General features: G+C 39.4%; 1 protein-coding gene across 2 annotated transcripts in view; it reads right to left on the reverse strand.

Annotated features, from left to right (window-relative positions):
* The window catches only part of LOC147175680 (cGMP-inhibited 3',5'-cyclic phosphodiesterase 3A-like), an 80624-nt gene that overhangs the window by 14823 nt on the left and 49752 nt on the right, over positions 1–16049 (reverse strand). For both annotated transcript variants that reach the window (XM_086074142.1, XM_086074141.1), the window contains exons 3-4: positions 6232–6492; positions 2642–2799 (exon numbers count right to left, since the gene is read on the reverse strand). In XM_086074142.1, coding sequence (XP_085930268.1) covers positions 2642–2799; positions 6232–6492 — 419 coding nt within the window. The remainder of the gene's footprint in view (positions 1–2641; positions 2800–6231; positions 6493–16049) is intronic.

A 16049-nucleotide genomic window follows, 5' to 3' on the forward strand; every position in this document is an offset into this window, starting at 1 on the left:
AATATGTGTGCTCAAACATCGAGGAAAGTCATTTTTCAAAACTTTTGTACCACCTTTACCTTTTGTGGAAAATGTCGTCAGGTCAAGGAGAGATGAAAAGGTGCTTCCTTTACAACATAGGAAAGGACAGCATTGTTTAAAATGGATTTGACTCCCCCTTTCCTAACTGACGACATTGCGCAACGGGGACATAAGTCTGGAGTGTGACAATACTTTTTCCCAAGATAGGCTATAAAAAGAACTCCTTTGATTCATGTGCGCTTGTCATATTTATATCAATCAGGTTGTGGCCAACAGGGAGAATCACTTAACCGGCTAAATTTCTGTTCATGTGGAAATTCACTGCCCCCAGTAGTCTTTTTGAAATGTGAAGTTGGCATTTCATTTTTTTTTACTGTGGAAATAATTACTATTAATGTCCAATATTAACATCGGAATTGTTAAATGTATGGTGTGGTGTGTTGGCCATAATATGCATAAGCAGTAAGCATACGCACAATATGTTTCCCGTTCATGTGTGGGGTCATGCATGCAACCTGCTTTAGGCAGACTACAAGAGATGTGACAGTAGATGTCAGCTGAGTGCATTGACAGTGGAACCCCTTCAAGTCATCAAAAAGTCGTTCCAGGACACTGGTCAACGCTGGTGGAACTGTGATTTGTCCAAATTTGGAAAACACTTTTCCCATCAAAAATAATAGAAATACATCAATCTGTTGCAAGGTCATAGTAGACAGTAATATTGTTCCTATTTTAAGCGTGCCCATGTAAAAACATACTGGTTTGGTCTGGGTTATGATATTTTCATCATGACATTTTCTGTGTGCAAGCCAACCACAAGAGTAGAGGTAAGGAATAATTTTTCCTAGCCTTGTTTACAGTACCGTTATTTGATTATTTTATATATGTGTGTGGCCAACTGTTTTCCATACAAATATTTACTGTAGTTATGACTTGACATCAGTGGTAGCATTACGCTAGACTTTGAAACAAATTCAGGTGACGTCCATTTTGAAGGAACGGAACGCCAACATGAAACTGATGACCTCTTGCACATAAAAAGTACAAGAAATTAAGAATGCAAAATGTGTAAAAAGATTTGTATATCCATTCATTTTCGTGGGTGAGCTGGAGCCAATCATGCAATCAGGGCAAAGTGGGAGGGATATGGACAGGGTGCCAGTCAATCCCAGAAAACAAACTAAACACTTGTCTTCAACTTTGATAACACTTGCTGAAGCTGCTCCTTGTTTTGAATTAAATTGCATTAAAAGCCGTAGAGAAAGCAAAAAAAAAAAAAAAGACTAAATGATTGGATGCTCTGAATGGAAGCCTTTAAGTGAGATATGCTGACATCATAGGTGTTAATACCCAGAACCGTAGTCAATCTAAACAATAAAAGTCATTTAAATCCAAAAAAAAAGTAAACATTTAGCAGTAATATTTTGCTTGCTGACTCTGTTTGATATCATACATGACATCAGTTTGAACTCCAAAAAATGGGTCAGATTTTGGAATTTTACGACATTTAACTTTAGAGGTTCAACTGTAAACACACTGAATATGAAAATATTTGTATCCAGTAAATATTTGGACAGAGTCAGAAACGTTAGGGAGTGACCTATGACTGCTGGAGTATTGCTTGCACAATGAAAGAAAAAACATTGTAAGCACCACAGTATGTCCTGTAGATCATATTTAAGCACACGCACGCACGCACACGCACACGCGCGCACACGCACGCACACACACACACACACACACACACACACACACACACACACACACACACACACACACACACACACACACACACACACACACACACACACACACACACACACAGCTGGGATCTTTGGAAATTAATCTTGACTCTGCGGCACTTGGAAACTGATTCAAAACACGCTCAGCTGTCCAGAATTCATCCAAACATAATAGCATAGTCACCACAAACACGTTGTAAAGAACGCCATTTCTGCACTGATCACAATAAAGTATGCCGTGACATGTAAGAAAATCGGCATACACAAGCAGGCCAGCTGTCTTGACTTGTTTTGCATTTATTTCTGAACAAAATGTAGTCAAGTAACATTTGAAGTGCATCCCAAACCACACATATCACCCCCATCACATGAATGCATCTATACTTGCTTCCAAACCTTTTGCCTCTACAAACCCATCATCACGCCACACTATACAAAACCACACATTATATACATGACAGTCGCTTGGGCCCATTCATGGACCAGGCTCTCGTGCTATCTTCAGCGCTCATGTGCTGAGAGTTTATGCGTGTCTTAGTTATTCAGGTTAATGCCTTTGCCTGTGGGCCTTCTTTCCATTCTGGCTCTGCTTGCACACGCATGCATCCCTTTTCTGTGAACTACTGTGCCATGACTGTGCAGTCATGCTGATGCATTCGGTAAAACTGCAGCCACACCGCTGGGAATAACCCTAATAACCTCGGCGTAATATGTCATAACGTGCAAGCCATTATAAGGGGTCTTGCTTTGTAGTTTAGTTGTGTGGTAAAGTATGACCTAATGAAGCATGTGATTGTGGAAATAGAGCAAGCAAAAATGGCTCCGTGTGACAAAAATTTGGCCTCTACGGTTATGTGAGGCGCGTAGCGGTCGACTACCTGCACGTGAGTGTTTCGTGGTAGGGTTTGATGCTGGCGCTGCGGTCCCTCCGCACTGGCCCTGGCTCGATTGTGGGCAGGCCTGTGGCGGAGGTGGTGGTGGTCCACGTGGAGGAGATCCTCCTCAGAAGACCCGGGTGGAGACTCCGCCTCAGACGCTGCACACAGAGAGGGACATGAACGCACAAAAACGTCATCAAGGCAACAAAGCTAACAAGAGTCAATACTCATGTTTGTGTTTGTTTTAAAGCACTCCCAATGGGAACTCAACCCCGAAATTGTATTTAAAATAATAATGTTCTATTTGCCCCCACTAGTTTAAAGGCGGCATTCTGATTAATATTACGTTTGTGGAAGATGAAGTAAGCAGCAAAATCCGGTCACTTTCGTTCATCACAGAGTGCAGCCGGGCCATTTTGTCACTGAAGTGTAACATCAAAGCGCCTAATGCTGCATTTGAGAAAGGTGGGAAGTCAGATATGCCACTCGGATTGTCCCAATTCCAACCTCAAAATGCTCTAGGCGAATGTAAACAATAAAGATTGCTGATTCCGATAAATTGTTTGTTTTGGTTAAAGTGACAGTTCGTTATATCATGAAATGCAGTCGAAGCACATACACTATGGTGGCTCAGAGAAACCACACTACGCAAGTCTACCGGCAAATCTTAATTTACGTGAGCAAACGAGCATCTTGGCGAGTGACGGCGAGCGAGTGAGCCAGATTTAGCAGAAGCAGCTAACAAGAGCGGCTAGCAGGAGTTAGTCCGAGACATATGCTGGAGTGGCTAACAAGAGCGGCTTGCACGAGAAGCTACTAAAAAAAAAAAAAAAAAGCTAGCAAAAGCTTGCAAGGGCAAAAAGGTGACAAGCGACCACCTGCAGGCCCTAACTGTGGAAGATAGGCGGCGGTCGACCCATAGGGTCCAACACTAGCTGCAAACACCACCAGGGCTAACTACGTTCGCAAAGTTCTCCTTTGGGCATCCGTAGCAGGAAGATGGCAGCAAAACATGTCAGCCTCTTGTAAGGTGAGGCTGACATGGTGACTTCCAACCTTCCTTAAATGCAGCACAAGGGCTCACAACTTTGATGTCATTTTCAGTTGAGAGCAAATGACAAAATTGCCGCCCCCAGAGATGGATTAAAAACGGCCGGAATTTTTTCTGCTTAATTCATATGCCAAACAGGCAATATTAATCAGAATGACATGTTTAGACCATTGGGGCTGTAAATAATATATAGTAGAATAGTAAAGAGGATTTTTGGGTTGACTTCCCCTTCCTGCTGTCTCCGATCGAAAGGATCATCTAGCAACCTTTTTACACTGTATCAAAATTTAACACACAGATGGTGTTTTTCTTGAACATAATTGGAAGCATTCAATCTTCTTTTGTCTTTTCCAAACGTCATGTCAACATTACCATGCTATCTGCTTCTCACACAAACCGTGCGAGTCTCTTTCGTCCCCTCTGCTCCTTCCCTGGGAATCCCAGTCCTGTTTGCCCGTGTGTGATGCTTCCCCATCTGCTCCATGCCATGCAGCAGCTTGGCAAAGAGGCACTAAACATGGCAACCGTCTCTCCCTCGCCTCACTCAGTCTTCTGCATGATGACCCAATAAATATTGGCTCCCAATCTTGAATGAGCCCATTCAAAGTAAGGTGTCTCACACAAACACACTTTCCTCCCCACACGTTGCTGCTATTGCTCAACTTCACTTTCATTAGCATATTAGCTATTTAAGCAACACAACATATCAGACACAATGTTTAAGAAATTTCAGAGGTTGGTATTAAACTAACATGTTTACTATTGTGTGTTTGTACAGTGGTACTACTGTACATACTGTGCATATGTTTATTTTCCCCATTTATCTCAAGCTAGTCACAGGTAATGTCAACAAGTTACACTCAAACCATTTAATGACGTCTAGAGAAGTGTCCTTGGTTTACAACATTTCAAGGTTACCAGCACTGCACAAGAAAGCTTGCTAACATATTTAACTGTTTTTCAATTGTTGACTTCTAAAATGATGGCGTTTGTCATGCAATAATTTACTGTAAGTAGAAATTTACTATGGCGTTAGCTTAGGTTAATGACATACCATTGGTGCATTCCGACTTGCGAGTTACGTCACCACTTTATGAATACAATTTGGTCATAAACCGAGGAACTTTAACTTTAACTTTAATTTAAACAGGCTTTGAACGCCCTTACTTTAGATATTAAGACACAAAGATGACAGGCCTGCAGCTTATGCGGTATCAGTCAATTCAGTCCAGGGAGACATTCTCTCATGTGACCCTGGTCTTAAAAATTGGCGCATCTTGATTTTCATGCAGGTACAAACCTCCTTTGGTGACTGAAAGGAGACAAAACTTTAGACCAGCTGAAAGCATGTCTAAGTTGCGGTGCAAGCGGTGTAACACAATTTTGGTGGAATTGATCGCGGAGCGGGCAGACAGATTCTGAGCTCCGTGGACGTGTGTGGTGGATGTCATCGTATTTCATCCATTAACATAACAACAGCGAGCATCGAAGCTTTTGAATCTTTGTAGAAATCAATGCATTATTATTAATTTAACATCTCTGATATGTTTTTCAAATCAACGAAGGTCTTCTTACAGTTCCTTATAAACGTACTTTGCGTGCATCAATCTCCTGCAAGGCCATGTAGACTGTGCACCTCTCCTCCACTTAATTTAAAGGGAATGAGAGGAGCCACTTCCATTGGCTGGGAAGCAAGTTGATTGTGTTCACACCCACAACAGTGCAATTACACGTTTCTGACTGTGCATGTCTACGAAAATACCAAAAGAAAAATACAGTCGAAAAAAATGGATGAAGGGATGGAGATGGATGCTATGTTTGAAAAAGAAATGTCAAAGCAGAATGTCTGTTTGTTTTTCATTGCTGTAAATAAAGTTTTTTTTTTTTTTTTTTCATTGCTGAGTAACGTTCCCTCCTTCAATTCTCCTCTTACACAGACAGATCTGGACATTATAATTCTGGGGCGTCTTAATAAGTGCAGATGAAGTGGTCACTTGTACATGTCTCGACAATGTGATCGGTCAAAAACACACTAAAGCGTACCAACAAAACTGTGTTGGACATCCAACATTTTAGCACATACTCGTGTGTCTTTTTGACAGACGCATTCGCCACCATGTTGTCCCGCTTTCTTCTGCTACACGCATGCACACACACACCCACACACACACACACATATATCAGACTTCTGCACATCTGTCATGTTGACACAGCTGTGGCTATGAAAGGGAGAAGCGAGCTCCAAGCAGTAGACGTGCTCTATTTTTCTTCACTCAACCCTATGAAAACACACTCCTTCATTTGATGCTAAAATGTCTGAGAGGCAGCAGCAGCCATTAGCGGGAAGACAGGCTCAAAGATTAACATGTGTGTAGAACGATTTGTGCTCTTTAAATCATTTGGGCTGTAATACAGTGGACCGCAGTTCCATCTAAGGGTAATTTCACATACTTCGCAAAGACAACTGTAGATTTCAATGTTTGGGCCCAACACTCTTATCGTGATTTGAACCACATGTTGCCTCGGTGAGTTTCCTTACCTTATGGATGGACGTCTTCTCGCCCTTCTCGGGTCCCTCTTCGGAGTCGGAGCAGACGTAGGCGTCTGAAGGGTTAAGCAGGGGTGTGGGGCGTGGCCGGTGCAAAGGCTGGAAGGTGAGCTGGGTGGTGAGCAGGCTGCTGACAGCCCGTAGTGAGGTGCAGGTGTTGGAAGGCAGAGAGGGGTCAGCCAGCAGGTCTGTGATCAGTCCGTGCGCTTCTCCCATCACCGCGATGTCCACCATGACACTGGTGCCTGATGACTGCAATGGAGAAATGAACAATGCAAGTCAAAAGCTGCTTACATTGTCTGAATTTTCCAAATGTATCCAAGCATGCCTTTCTGGCAGTGGTGAGATACACTGATATACATTTTACAACCCTTTTTTATTTTTATTTTTATATTTGTCCCATAGAATTGTGTTTACTCCCCAACAGCTTATTCTCTTCATTTCGTAGCTGTGTTATGTGTCGGGATGTTACTTACCACTTTTTTTTCAAACCGATACCAGTACCAAAATGCAATTTTTTTGCGTGGTCACCGATACCAAGTACCGATATCACAAGTACATTTGATACATAAAACTTCCCAAAATTATATAATTTTAAAGCAAGACCTCTATATCTCATTATAGCATTTTTCTTAAAGTTGCAATAAATAATTTTCTATTATCTTTTTCTACTTCTATACTGGGCGGCACGGTAGCTAACTGGTTAGCGCGTCCGCCTCCCAGTGCAGAGGACGTGAGATTGAGTCTGGGCTTCCTAGGTGGAGTTTGCATGTTCTCCCCGTGCTTGCGTGGGTTTTCTCCGGGTACTCCGGTTTCCTTCCACATTCCAAAGACATGCAGGACAGGTTAATTGACCACTCCAAATTGTCCATAGGTGTGATTGTGAGTGTGAATGGTTGTTGGTCTCTGTGTGCCCTGCGATTGGCTGGCAACCAGTTCAGGGTGTACCCCGCCTACTGCCAGTTGGGATTGGCTCCAGCGCCCCCCGCGATCCTTGTGAGGACTAAGCATTTAAGAAAATGGATGGATGGATACTTCTATACTCTTACAGAAATTGCATCTATATTTAGTTCCCGATCGTAAAACAGCCACAGCTGCCAACGCAAGTACCCATTTATTGAAATAAGGCTGAGTATCAGCCCTATCCAAATATCTGGTATTGGTACACGGCCATCCCGTATTATACATACAGTATATGTGGATGTTGGATTTTTTTATTATTTCAGTCAAATAGCTTTTATTAGCATTATTTGGTTGGCCAAAACTGTTGCAAAACTATGTGACTAACACAAATAGCTGTATCAATCTGCACACAATTCTTTCTTTCTTTAATACATTACATTAAATATATTTAAAAATCGTAAGCCCCACAATGGGTGACGGAGGAGGATAAATTGACTTTTTTTCGATCATACTTAAAAATCTATTTTCAGGGTGGACTTTCCAGAAATGCAAGACAGTGTGATTGTGAAGTTTCGATGTTAAACGATGGACTAAGTCGGATAAATCCCCACTAAATACCTTTCATTGTGCAGTCATGCTTGACCAGAAAGAGCTGTCTAAATTGTCTTCAATTTGAGTCAATTATAGCCTCAGTAACCCGCTAGCCAACATTGTTTGACTTAAATTTATTTCCACTTGAGTCATGATGCAAGTGCTACCCTTGACCAATACTGCTTTGTGAAAAAAATATGAACTTGACCAATTTGTGACATAGGAGATTTTGACCCAATGCCAGGGGATTGTGCATAAAACAAGCATATGTGACTACTAATTATTAATTTTAGTCCTTATATGGCTTTTGTAGATCAGAAAAGGCGACGGAAAACAGGGTGATGCACAGGCAGTACTTAACAGTAGTCTTTTAACAGTAGTCTGGGTCGACATGCTTGTCGATTTTAGACCAAACAAAATCCGTCTGGAGCATGTTCAGCACAGCTGTGCAGCGATACTTAATGAACGGGCTAATTAGCAAGGTCCAAGTAAAACAACAAGGCTTTATTCCTCCCGAGGTAGCTGGTAACTTTCACATCTTCCTGAGCGTCTGCCGGTTGGTGAATAGATCCACCAGACTCACCACTTCTCGTTTTGCGCGCACAATGTTATCAGATTTTTCTCGCCCCCAATGTCACATTCCCTTTTAAACCAGCTGCTAGACAGCCATAAAAAAAAAAGGGTATGTTTATGCTGGCTTTAATATCCTGGGGCTGGCTTGAACACAACACGTGTGTGAGTGCTCTCCATTCAGCCCCAACATGTGGGAACATTTCACATGTTATTTTCCTTCCTCATATCTGATAGGTCGCCGTACATGCGAATGTAGTGTGCAGTTGTTGCCACTTTCGACTCACCCGGTACAAAAAGCTATGTGTTCGTCCATGCGGTTATTCTTTCTCCAAAACTTATTTACATCACCTCTTTACCTTTCAGTGCACTCTATTGCATGCCGTCCACACTAAATGTAAACAAATGTCTCTTGGGCTATTTAGAAGCTGATTTGAGAGTTTCCGAAGGGGAACATGACTGCTGCACAACATCTGGTTGGAAAAAAGAAAACAATGACCCCTAGTGGGTCTCATATCTTCACACACTCTTGCACGCACAGACCATCTGGATCATCTGCACATAAATACAGCGGAACCTTCCCATTAAGTGTGCAATGAAAAGAAATTTGTGCCTCAAAATTAAAAAAAAAAAATAATTACACAAATTCCATTCTCATACAAAATGTCCACTAATTTCGCAAGCTTCAGACTATTTAAAGTATAACGGTTTTGATTGAAGTATAATAAAATATTGTGTAAGTATACTGTTCCAAATGAGGATTGTGTGGCCTCAGTGGTGGCATGTACTCTACCAAGTGCCTCCTTAGTTACATTACATAGCTTTGATGAACTCTCAAACTGGACCTCAGGGCCTAAAAAATTGGTGCTGAGTTTGATTTTTATTGCAGCACAATGCCTACAACAGTGCCATGGAAGTTTACATATTGAAGATGTTCTTATCTTTGAGACACTGTGTAGACAAATGTTAACATACTGTAAATAATAATATATTGTATGTATAATATACACGCAACATCACAATAGTACTGGCTTGTAAAACATATGAGCATAACTGTGTCTCTAACCATTGGGGCTAAAAATTAGGACGGGCAAATACCGATACAAGGTATCAATCGATAACAAGCTTGATATCAGTATCAACCACCCTCTTGTGGCCATTTTAGGATCAGAAACCAGATATGAGAACAATAGAAAACTGCCATTAATTTTCATGCAATTTTAAGAAAAAAAATATTGGGATATATGGGTGTTTCTTTTAAATTATCTGTCATTGTTATTTTAGAGAATTCTATGTACTTGTGGTATCGGTGACTACCCCAGAGTTGAGTACTCGTACTGGTATCGGTCTGAGAAAAAGTGGTATCGAACAGCCCTACTAAAAATTAATCAAGTTAGCCTTTGAGTTAAAATCAAACTTGATTGATTTTTTAAAAATTTAATGTTAAAGGAATTTATCAGTTTCTTTGGTACTTCAGGTTCAAATGTTCATGGGTCAGTTTCACCCGCTGCATGGTTAGTAATCTCAAAAATGATTATACATAAAAAATAAATACTAATAAACTATACAAACACAGCATAATAGTTAGCATGTAGCTGAAGTTAAAAACATATTGTCTTTACTTTTCTCAGGCTGCTAGCCTGCTACACAAGCCTCTTCAAAAAATGTGAGTGCCTTTAAAAATAAAGGAAAACATTTTGAAACTGGTATCATGAGGTTTCATCTTGTTCTTACTTTTCCTGGATATATAGCCATGAGTGGACCAGAAAATAGTATACAATTTCCAAACTGTACAAATATGATCGTTTAGAATCAAAAGGAGTCATTCACAAGCTACATACACATTCACTCAATCAAGGTTGGTGGCAGAAGGCCAGTCCCTCATGCCATTAAGAACAATATAAAGTCTGATGCATTTTAAATGAGTTTTGCAAAAGTAGAATAAAACATTTTTGTTTTAACTGCTGGGCAAACATTTGTGTTAAATTACCAGCAGCAACTTTGACTGATGTTAGCCCCCAAAAACTCGCAATAATCCTACTAACCTGGTGGCCTGTGCCAGCATTCTGTTCCTGCAAAATGATGAATGCACAAGGGTGATATTTGGTTTTGGTGACATTTAAACCACGAACAAGTATCAATAAACACTTTTTTTTTTTATGATCATCTAACGGCCAAGTCAAACACGAGGCGACGCGTGAACATTCTGTTGTGACACAGATGAGCGATGGCGGCTTGTGCGATGAAACATTTTTTACTGGCCGTGTGAATTCGCTGTGGAAGAGCACGTCAGGAGGCGTGCGGTGGACCGACGCCCGGACGAGGGCCCGTCCGCGCACACGAGGGCTTGTCAAAACAAATCAGCAGTCACTTCTGAAGCCATGTTTGCGTGCACTCACAAGCATTTGCTCACTTGTGTCTGCGCATTTACAACTTGTGCGCACAAATCAAATCACCACAAGTCAACAATGGCGAAAATTACTTGTTGAAGGTCCCGTGCCATGTCGGCTATTCTTTATATTGGGTTTGTAAGAAAATTTGGGCAAGAATGCCCAGGGTGCCTCTTTTTAAGCTATTGTAGCTTTATAAAATAAGCTTTTCTCTGATTGGATCGCTGTTCTTCTTAATTTTTAATATGGAAAAAGCTTTGCTTTGATTGGTAGTACACTATACATATATACATTGTGTAAATAAATAGTAATGGAAACAAATAAGAGACCACTCGTTTCTTCAGTTTTCTGTTCATTTTAAATGCCTTGTACAACTAAAAGTACATTTGTTTTCACCAATATATCAATAATAACAAAAACAGCTCATGAGTTGTATTTACGAGCTGATCGAAACATTTTCCAAAAGTTTTGCTGGAAATAACCAAAATCACTTTGCAAGTTCTACCATCAATAGCAATTGCATATTTCTGCCAAAAAACATTGCTTTTATACATTCTATGTAGTCTTATCAGTTAGTCACTTGATTAGGTGACCAGAAGTCCCGGTTAAAATGAACAGTCCCGTTTTAAGCCTTCTTGTTAAGTTGTCAAGGCGATTCATCTGATAAACCAATTAAAAAGGAAATTGACTGTTACTTTCACATTCACGATTGTGTTCTCGTTCTCATCCGGATCAAATCGCTTACAGGCGTCCCATGTTTTTTTAACAAATTAACAAGAAAACATGGCAGTCTCACAATTTTTTTCCATGGTTGCATTTATTTTCATCCTCTATCATGGAATTTTTTTTTTTTTAAAAGAGTGTGAACCAGATTGGCACAGCGTGAGGGTATTGTGGCTAATGCTATTGCTATCTTAGTTCACAGTAGGCCTAAGGTAAAACCGACTCACAATTTAGTTTTGGCTTATTACTCCCTTTAGTCTCCTCATTACAAGGTAGAATGAATGCATGTACTACAGGTTTTAAGAAGGAGATTTAATAAACTAGTTCAACACTCCTTTGTTGTTTTGGATCTATCATCTATCTGACTTCATTATTTGGTGCGTGTGTTGAATCGTGTTTTTAGTAATCAACTCATGTGTGACAATTTTGCATGAAAAAAAAAAAAGATCATCTTTGCGTCTGATTATGTTTAAATGCTTATTAATGGAACACACAAAAAATAGGTCATATATATTTGCTATTTCTGATCTGGTCCTCATTGTGCACTTTGAACCTCTTGGCTCCGTCATCTAAACAGGCCATCCACGGAGTCTGCAGTAAACGGACAGAGTTGTGTGGGATTGTTGAAATTGTGCAATAGTGAGAAAATAATGTGTCCCAGGAGGGAAGTAAACGCTGGGACAAATGGCCTCAGAGGCCTGCTGGAAAGAAAGTTGAGTGTTTGATCTTCCGAGTAAACACATTTAAATCCTATAAGAAACTACTAGTCGTCACAAGGGCTAAGCTACGCGCGCTACATGAATTTTTGCCCTCACTTATAGCTTTATAGAAACATGGGATTACATTGAGCAAGAAAATGTCCAGTAGAAAAATACCAATGACAAAACGCTCACGTTTTCTGTTTTCTTCTCCCTGACGTTTAAGGCCAGTGCACATCCATATAATGGCTCTGAATGGATTAGCTGAAGAGTTCAACACTTAGAATAACAAAGCAGTGATATAGTGTGAATCATAGCAGAGGACTAACACAAATCCCTCTCCGGATTCTCCTCGTTCCCTGCCAGGCTCGTCGAGCCAAAACTACACCCAGCACTCAGCTTCCAACTTCCCAAACAACCCCCAAGCCCAACTCCCTTTACGAGCTCTTTAGAAGCGAGCAAATTGCTCAAACTCTGCTGAACCGGGTTGTGCTGCTGTGGCCCGGCCACAACATCTTGTTAGTGCATGTTTTATTCAAGCTAATGGCATGTAAGGGACGTAAGGGGATGTGGGGCAATCAAAATCAAATCAATATAATATCAAGGAAGTCACAGTTATTCCAAGAGAGGCGTGCTGTCCATGTGGCATATTGTAGTATGTTTGGGCACTTCTACTTAGTTCTTATTTGAAATAAGCACGGTTTATTGCAATATTTCTAACACTGAAATGGAATGGAATGAATTGGAATTACACCACTGCTGCATTCAAGGGTCACTCCTGGTATGCTTTGCTATGTTGTCTATTATGTGAATTTGGCACGAATAATCATAATTCAGTCTATTCAACATACAGCCCTTGATGCATGAAAAATATACATATATACATATACATACATAAATATATATATATATATATATATACATATACATACATAAATATATATATATATATATATACATATACATAAATATATATATATATATACATATACATAAATATATATATATATATATATACATATACATACATAAATATATATACATATACATAAATATATATATATATATATATACATATTCATACATAAATATATATATATATATATATACATATATATATATATATATACATACATACATATATATATATATATATACATATACATAAATATATATATATATATACATATACATACATAAATATATATATATACATATACATACATAAATATATATATATATATGTATACATATTCATACATAAATATATATATATATACATATATATATATATACATATACATACATACATATATACGTATATACACATATATATACATATACACGTATATACACATATATACGTATATACACATATATATACATATACACGTATATACACATATATATACACATATATACGTATATACACATATATACATATATATATATCTATATATATATATATATATATATATATATATATACATATATACCATACATATATATGTACATATATATACACATATGCATACACATACATATATATTATTGATGATTATTAGATTTAAAAAATATTGTTAAGCATACCACAGAATTAAAATCAAACATATTTAATGTCGTTTCCCCCCAAGTCTCCACATGCAGTGGGAGGCACTTCCTCCTTTCTTATTCAACAGGTCAAACATTTTCACAAACCTGCAAAATGACAAAGTGACACAGCACTTAAAATCACAAATCAATTTTGTTTAGTAGATCAAAATACTATAACAGATTTGGTTCATCATCATCAGTTGAAACCTTCCACGAGCTGTCTTGACTCAATATCTTCTGGCTTTTTCAAAGCTATTGTGAAATGTGTTCAAATCGATTAGCAGCAAATAATCAACAGAGCTCACTTCAATCAGGTGAGCTTCCTAAACCTTTGAAAGTAGCTGTCGTCAAGCCCATTTTTGAAAAGAGAACGCTCAATGTCTCTTCGTTAGCAAATTATAGACCTATCTCAAACCTTCCCTTCTAAGCCAAAGTTGTTGAAGAAGTGGTTTTTAATAAACTCAGCAAAATCTTGAACTCAAACGGACATTTTGATCAATTCCAGTCAGGTTTCCGACCTCATCACAGTACAGAAACAGCTCTGGTTAAAGTACTAAATGATAAAAGATTGAACACTGATGAAGGGAAGGAATCGGTTCTCGTCTTACTGGACCTCAGTGCATCAGTTGACACGATTGATCACAATATACTGTTGAACAGGCTGGAAACTTGGGTGGGGTTAAATGGAACAGTCCTAAAATGGTCAGATCAGATCCTACTTAAAGGAAAGGAGTTTGTAACCATTGGAAATTTTGAATCTGATTGAATGGCCATGACATGTGAGGTCCCTCAAGGGTCAAGTCCTTGGACCCCTGTTGTTCAGTCTGTATATGTTACCTTTGGGTCAAGTGCTTTAGAACGGCATTGTTGACTATAAAAATGGGATCCATTTGCCTCCCTGCTTGACACTTAGCATTATGGGTGGGAATTTGGGGGTTTGATCACCAAATGATTCCTGAGCGCGGTCCCCACTGCTGCTCACCGCTCCCTCAGGGGATGGGTCAATTGCGGAGAATGAATTTTGCCCCACCACAATCAGTGGTAGCCTACTTTTGTCAGCCTCTAACACAGATTAACCAATATCTTGGTCAGAATGACCAATTTGTATCGGTTGGCCCAATCACCAATATATATTGGTTGAAAACACCTACCATTCTACAGTGGTTGTTTTAACCAAAGGATATGCCGGACGCATAACCACCATCTAGATCGGTCAAATGTATACTTTTTTTGGTAAATTTGACCAATCTGTTTTTAGGGTGTAGTAGAAAAAGCACGATTTAAGATGTTTTACATTTGTTAAACATAAACAAGAGGACATCACAACTTGCTATTAAATAATTATACCTGTAATTCAATTTGCTGTACATATGAACTAAAATGAATTAATTATTTCTGTAGTATATATTTTATGCATCGCTTTGATTATTGCTCTTGCGCTGTCGCTCGTGCCATGTTTGTTTTTTCATACTCGCAATGCATTGTGGTCTACACCAACATCGATGAATATCGATGTTCACTACTTTTCAGAGTGCATTGTTGGTAGTTTTGAGTGTCCTACATTTTCGCTCCCTGCACATTCGCTCACCCCCTACAAAATGGCGTGACCACTCAGCAGGGCACTAGATATGGAGTAGGGTGCACATTCGGACCCAGCCCTTGAGTCACTGTCATTAGAAACCAAAGACCAAGTTCGTAATATCGGGGTGCTAATAGACTCAGACCTGACTTTCAGCAATCATATCAAATCAATCACTAAAACAGCCTTTTGCCAGCTGAAAAACATCTCCAGACTGAAGGACCGCATGCTCCAAGCAGGCCAAGAGAAGCTTATCCATGCTTTTATCTCCAGCAGACTTGATTACTGTAACGGTCTGTTGACTGGACTCTCTCAAAAGAACATCAGACAATTGCAGCTCATTCAGAACGCTGCAGCTCGGTTCCTGACTAAACCAAGGGGATCAGAACATATCACTCCAGTTCTTAAGGCTTTACACTGGCTCCCAGTCAGCTGTAGAGTAGATTTCAAAATTCTGCTACTGGTCTATAAATCACTGAATGGTTTGGGTCCTGAATATATTCAAGAACTGCTGATTGAATACAAACCCAGCAGGGCTCTGAGATCTGCAGACTTGGGTCAACTAGTGGAACCCAGCGTTTGAAGTAAACATTGTGAAGCTGCATTTAGCTGTTATGCTGCACACAAAAGGAATAAAGATGCCAGCAGAAGTGAAGTCCGCCCCCGAGTGTAAATGCTTTTAAATCCAGGTTAAACATTTTGCTTTTTTCCCCTATACCTTTAATTAAGGTCTTTTAAACATTTTTAGATAGTTTTTTTCTT

Source organism: Leptonotus elevatus, chromosome 4 (genome assembly GCF_054856555.1).
Source record: "Leptonotus elevatus isolate MCC_2025b chromosome 4, RoL_Lele_1.0, whole genome shotgun sequence".
Taxonomy (NCBI): domain Eukaryota; kingdom Metazoa; phylum Chordata; class Actinopteri; order Syngnathiformes; family Syngnathidae; genus Leptonotus; species Leptonotus elevatus.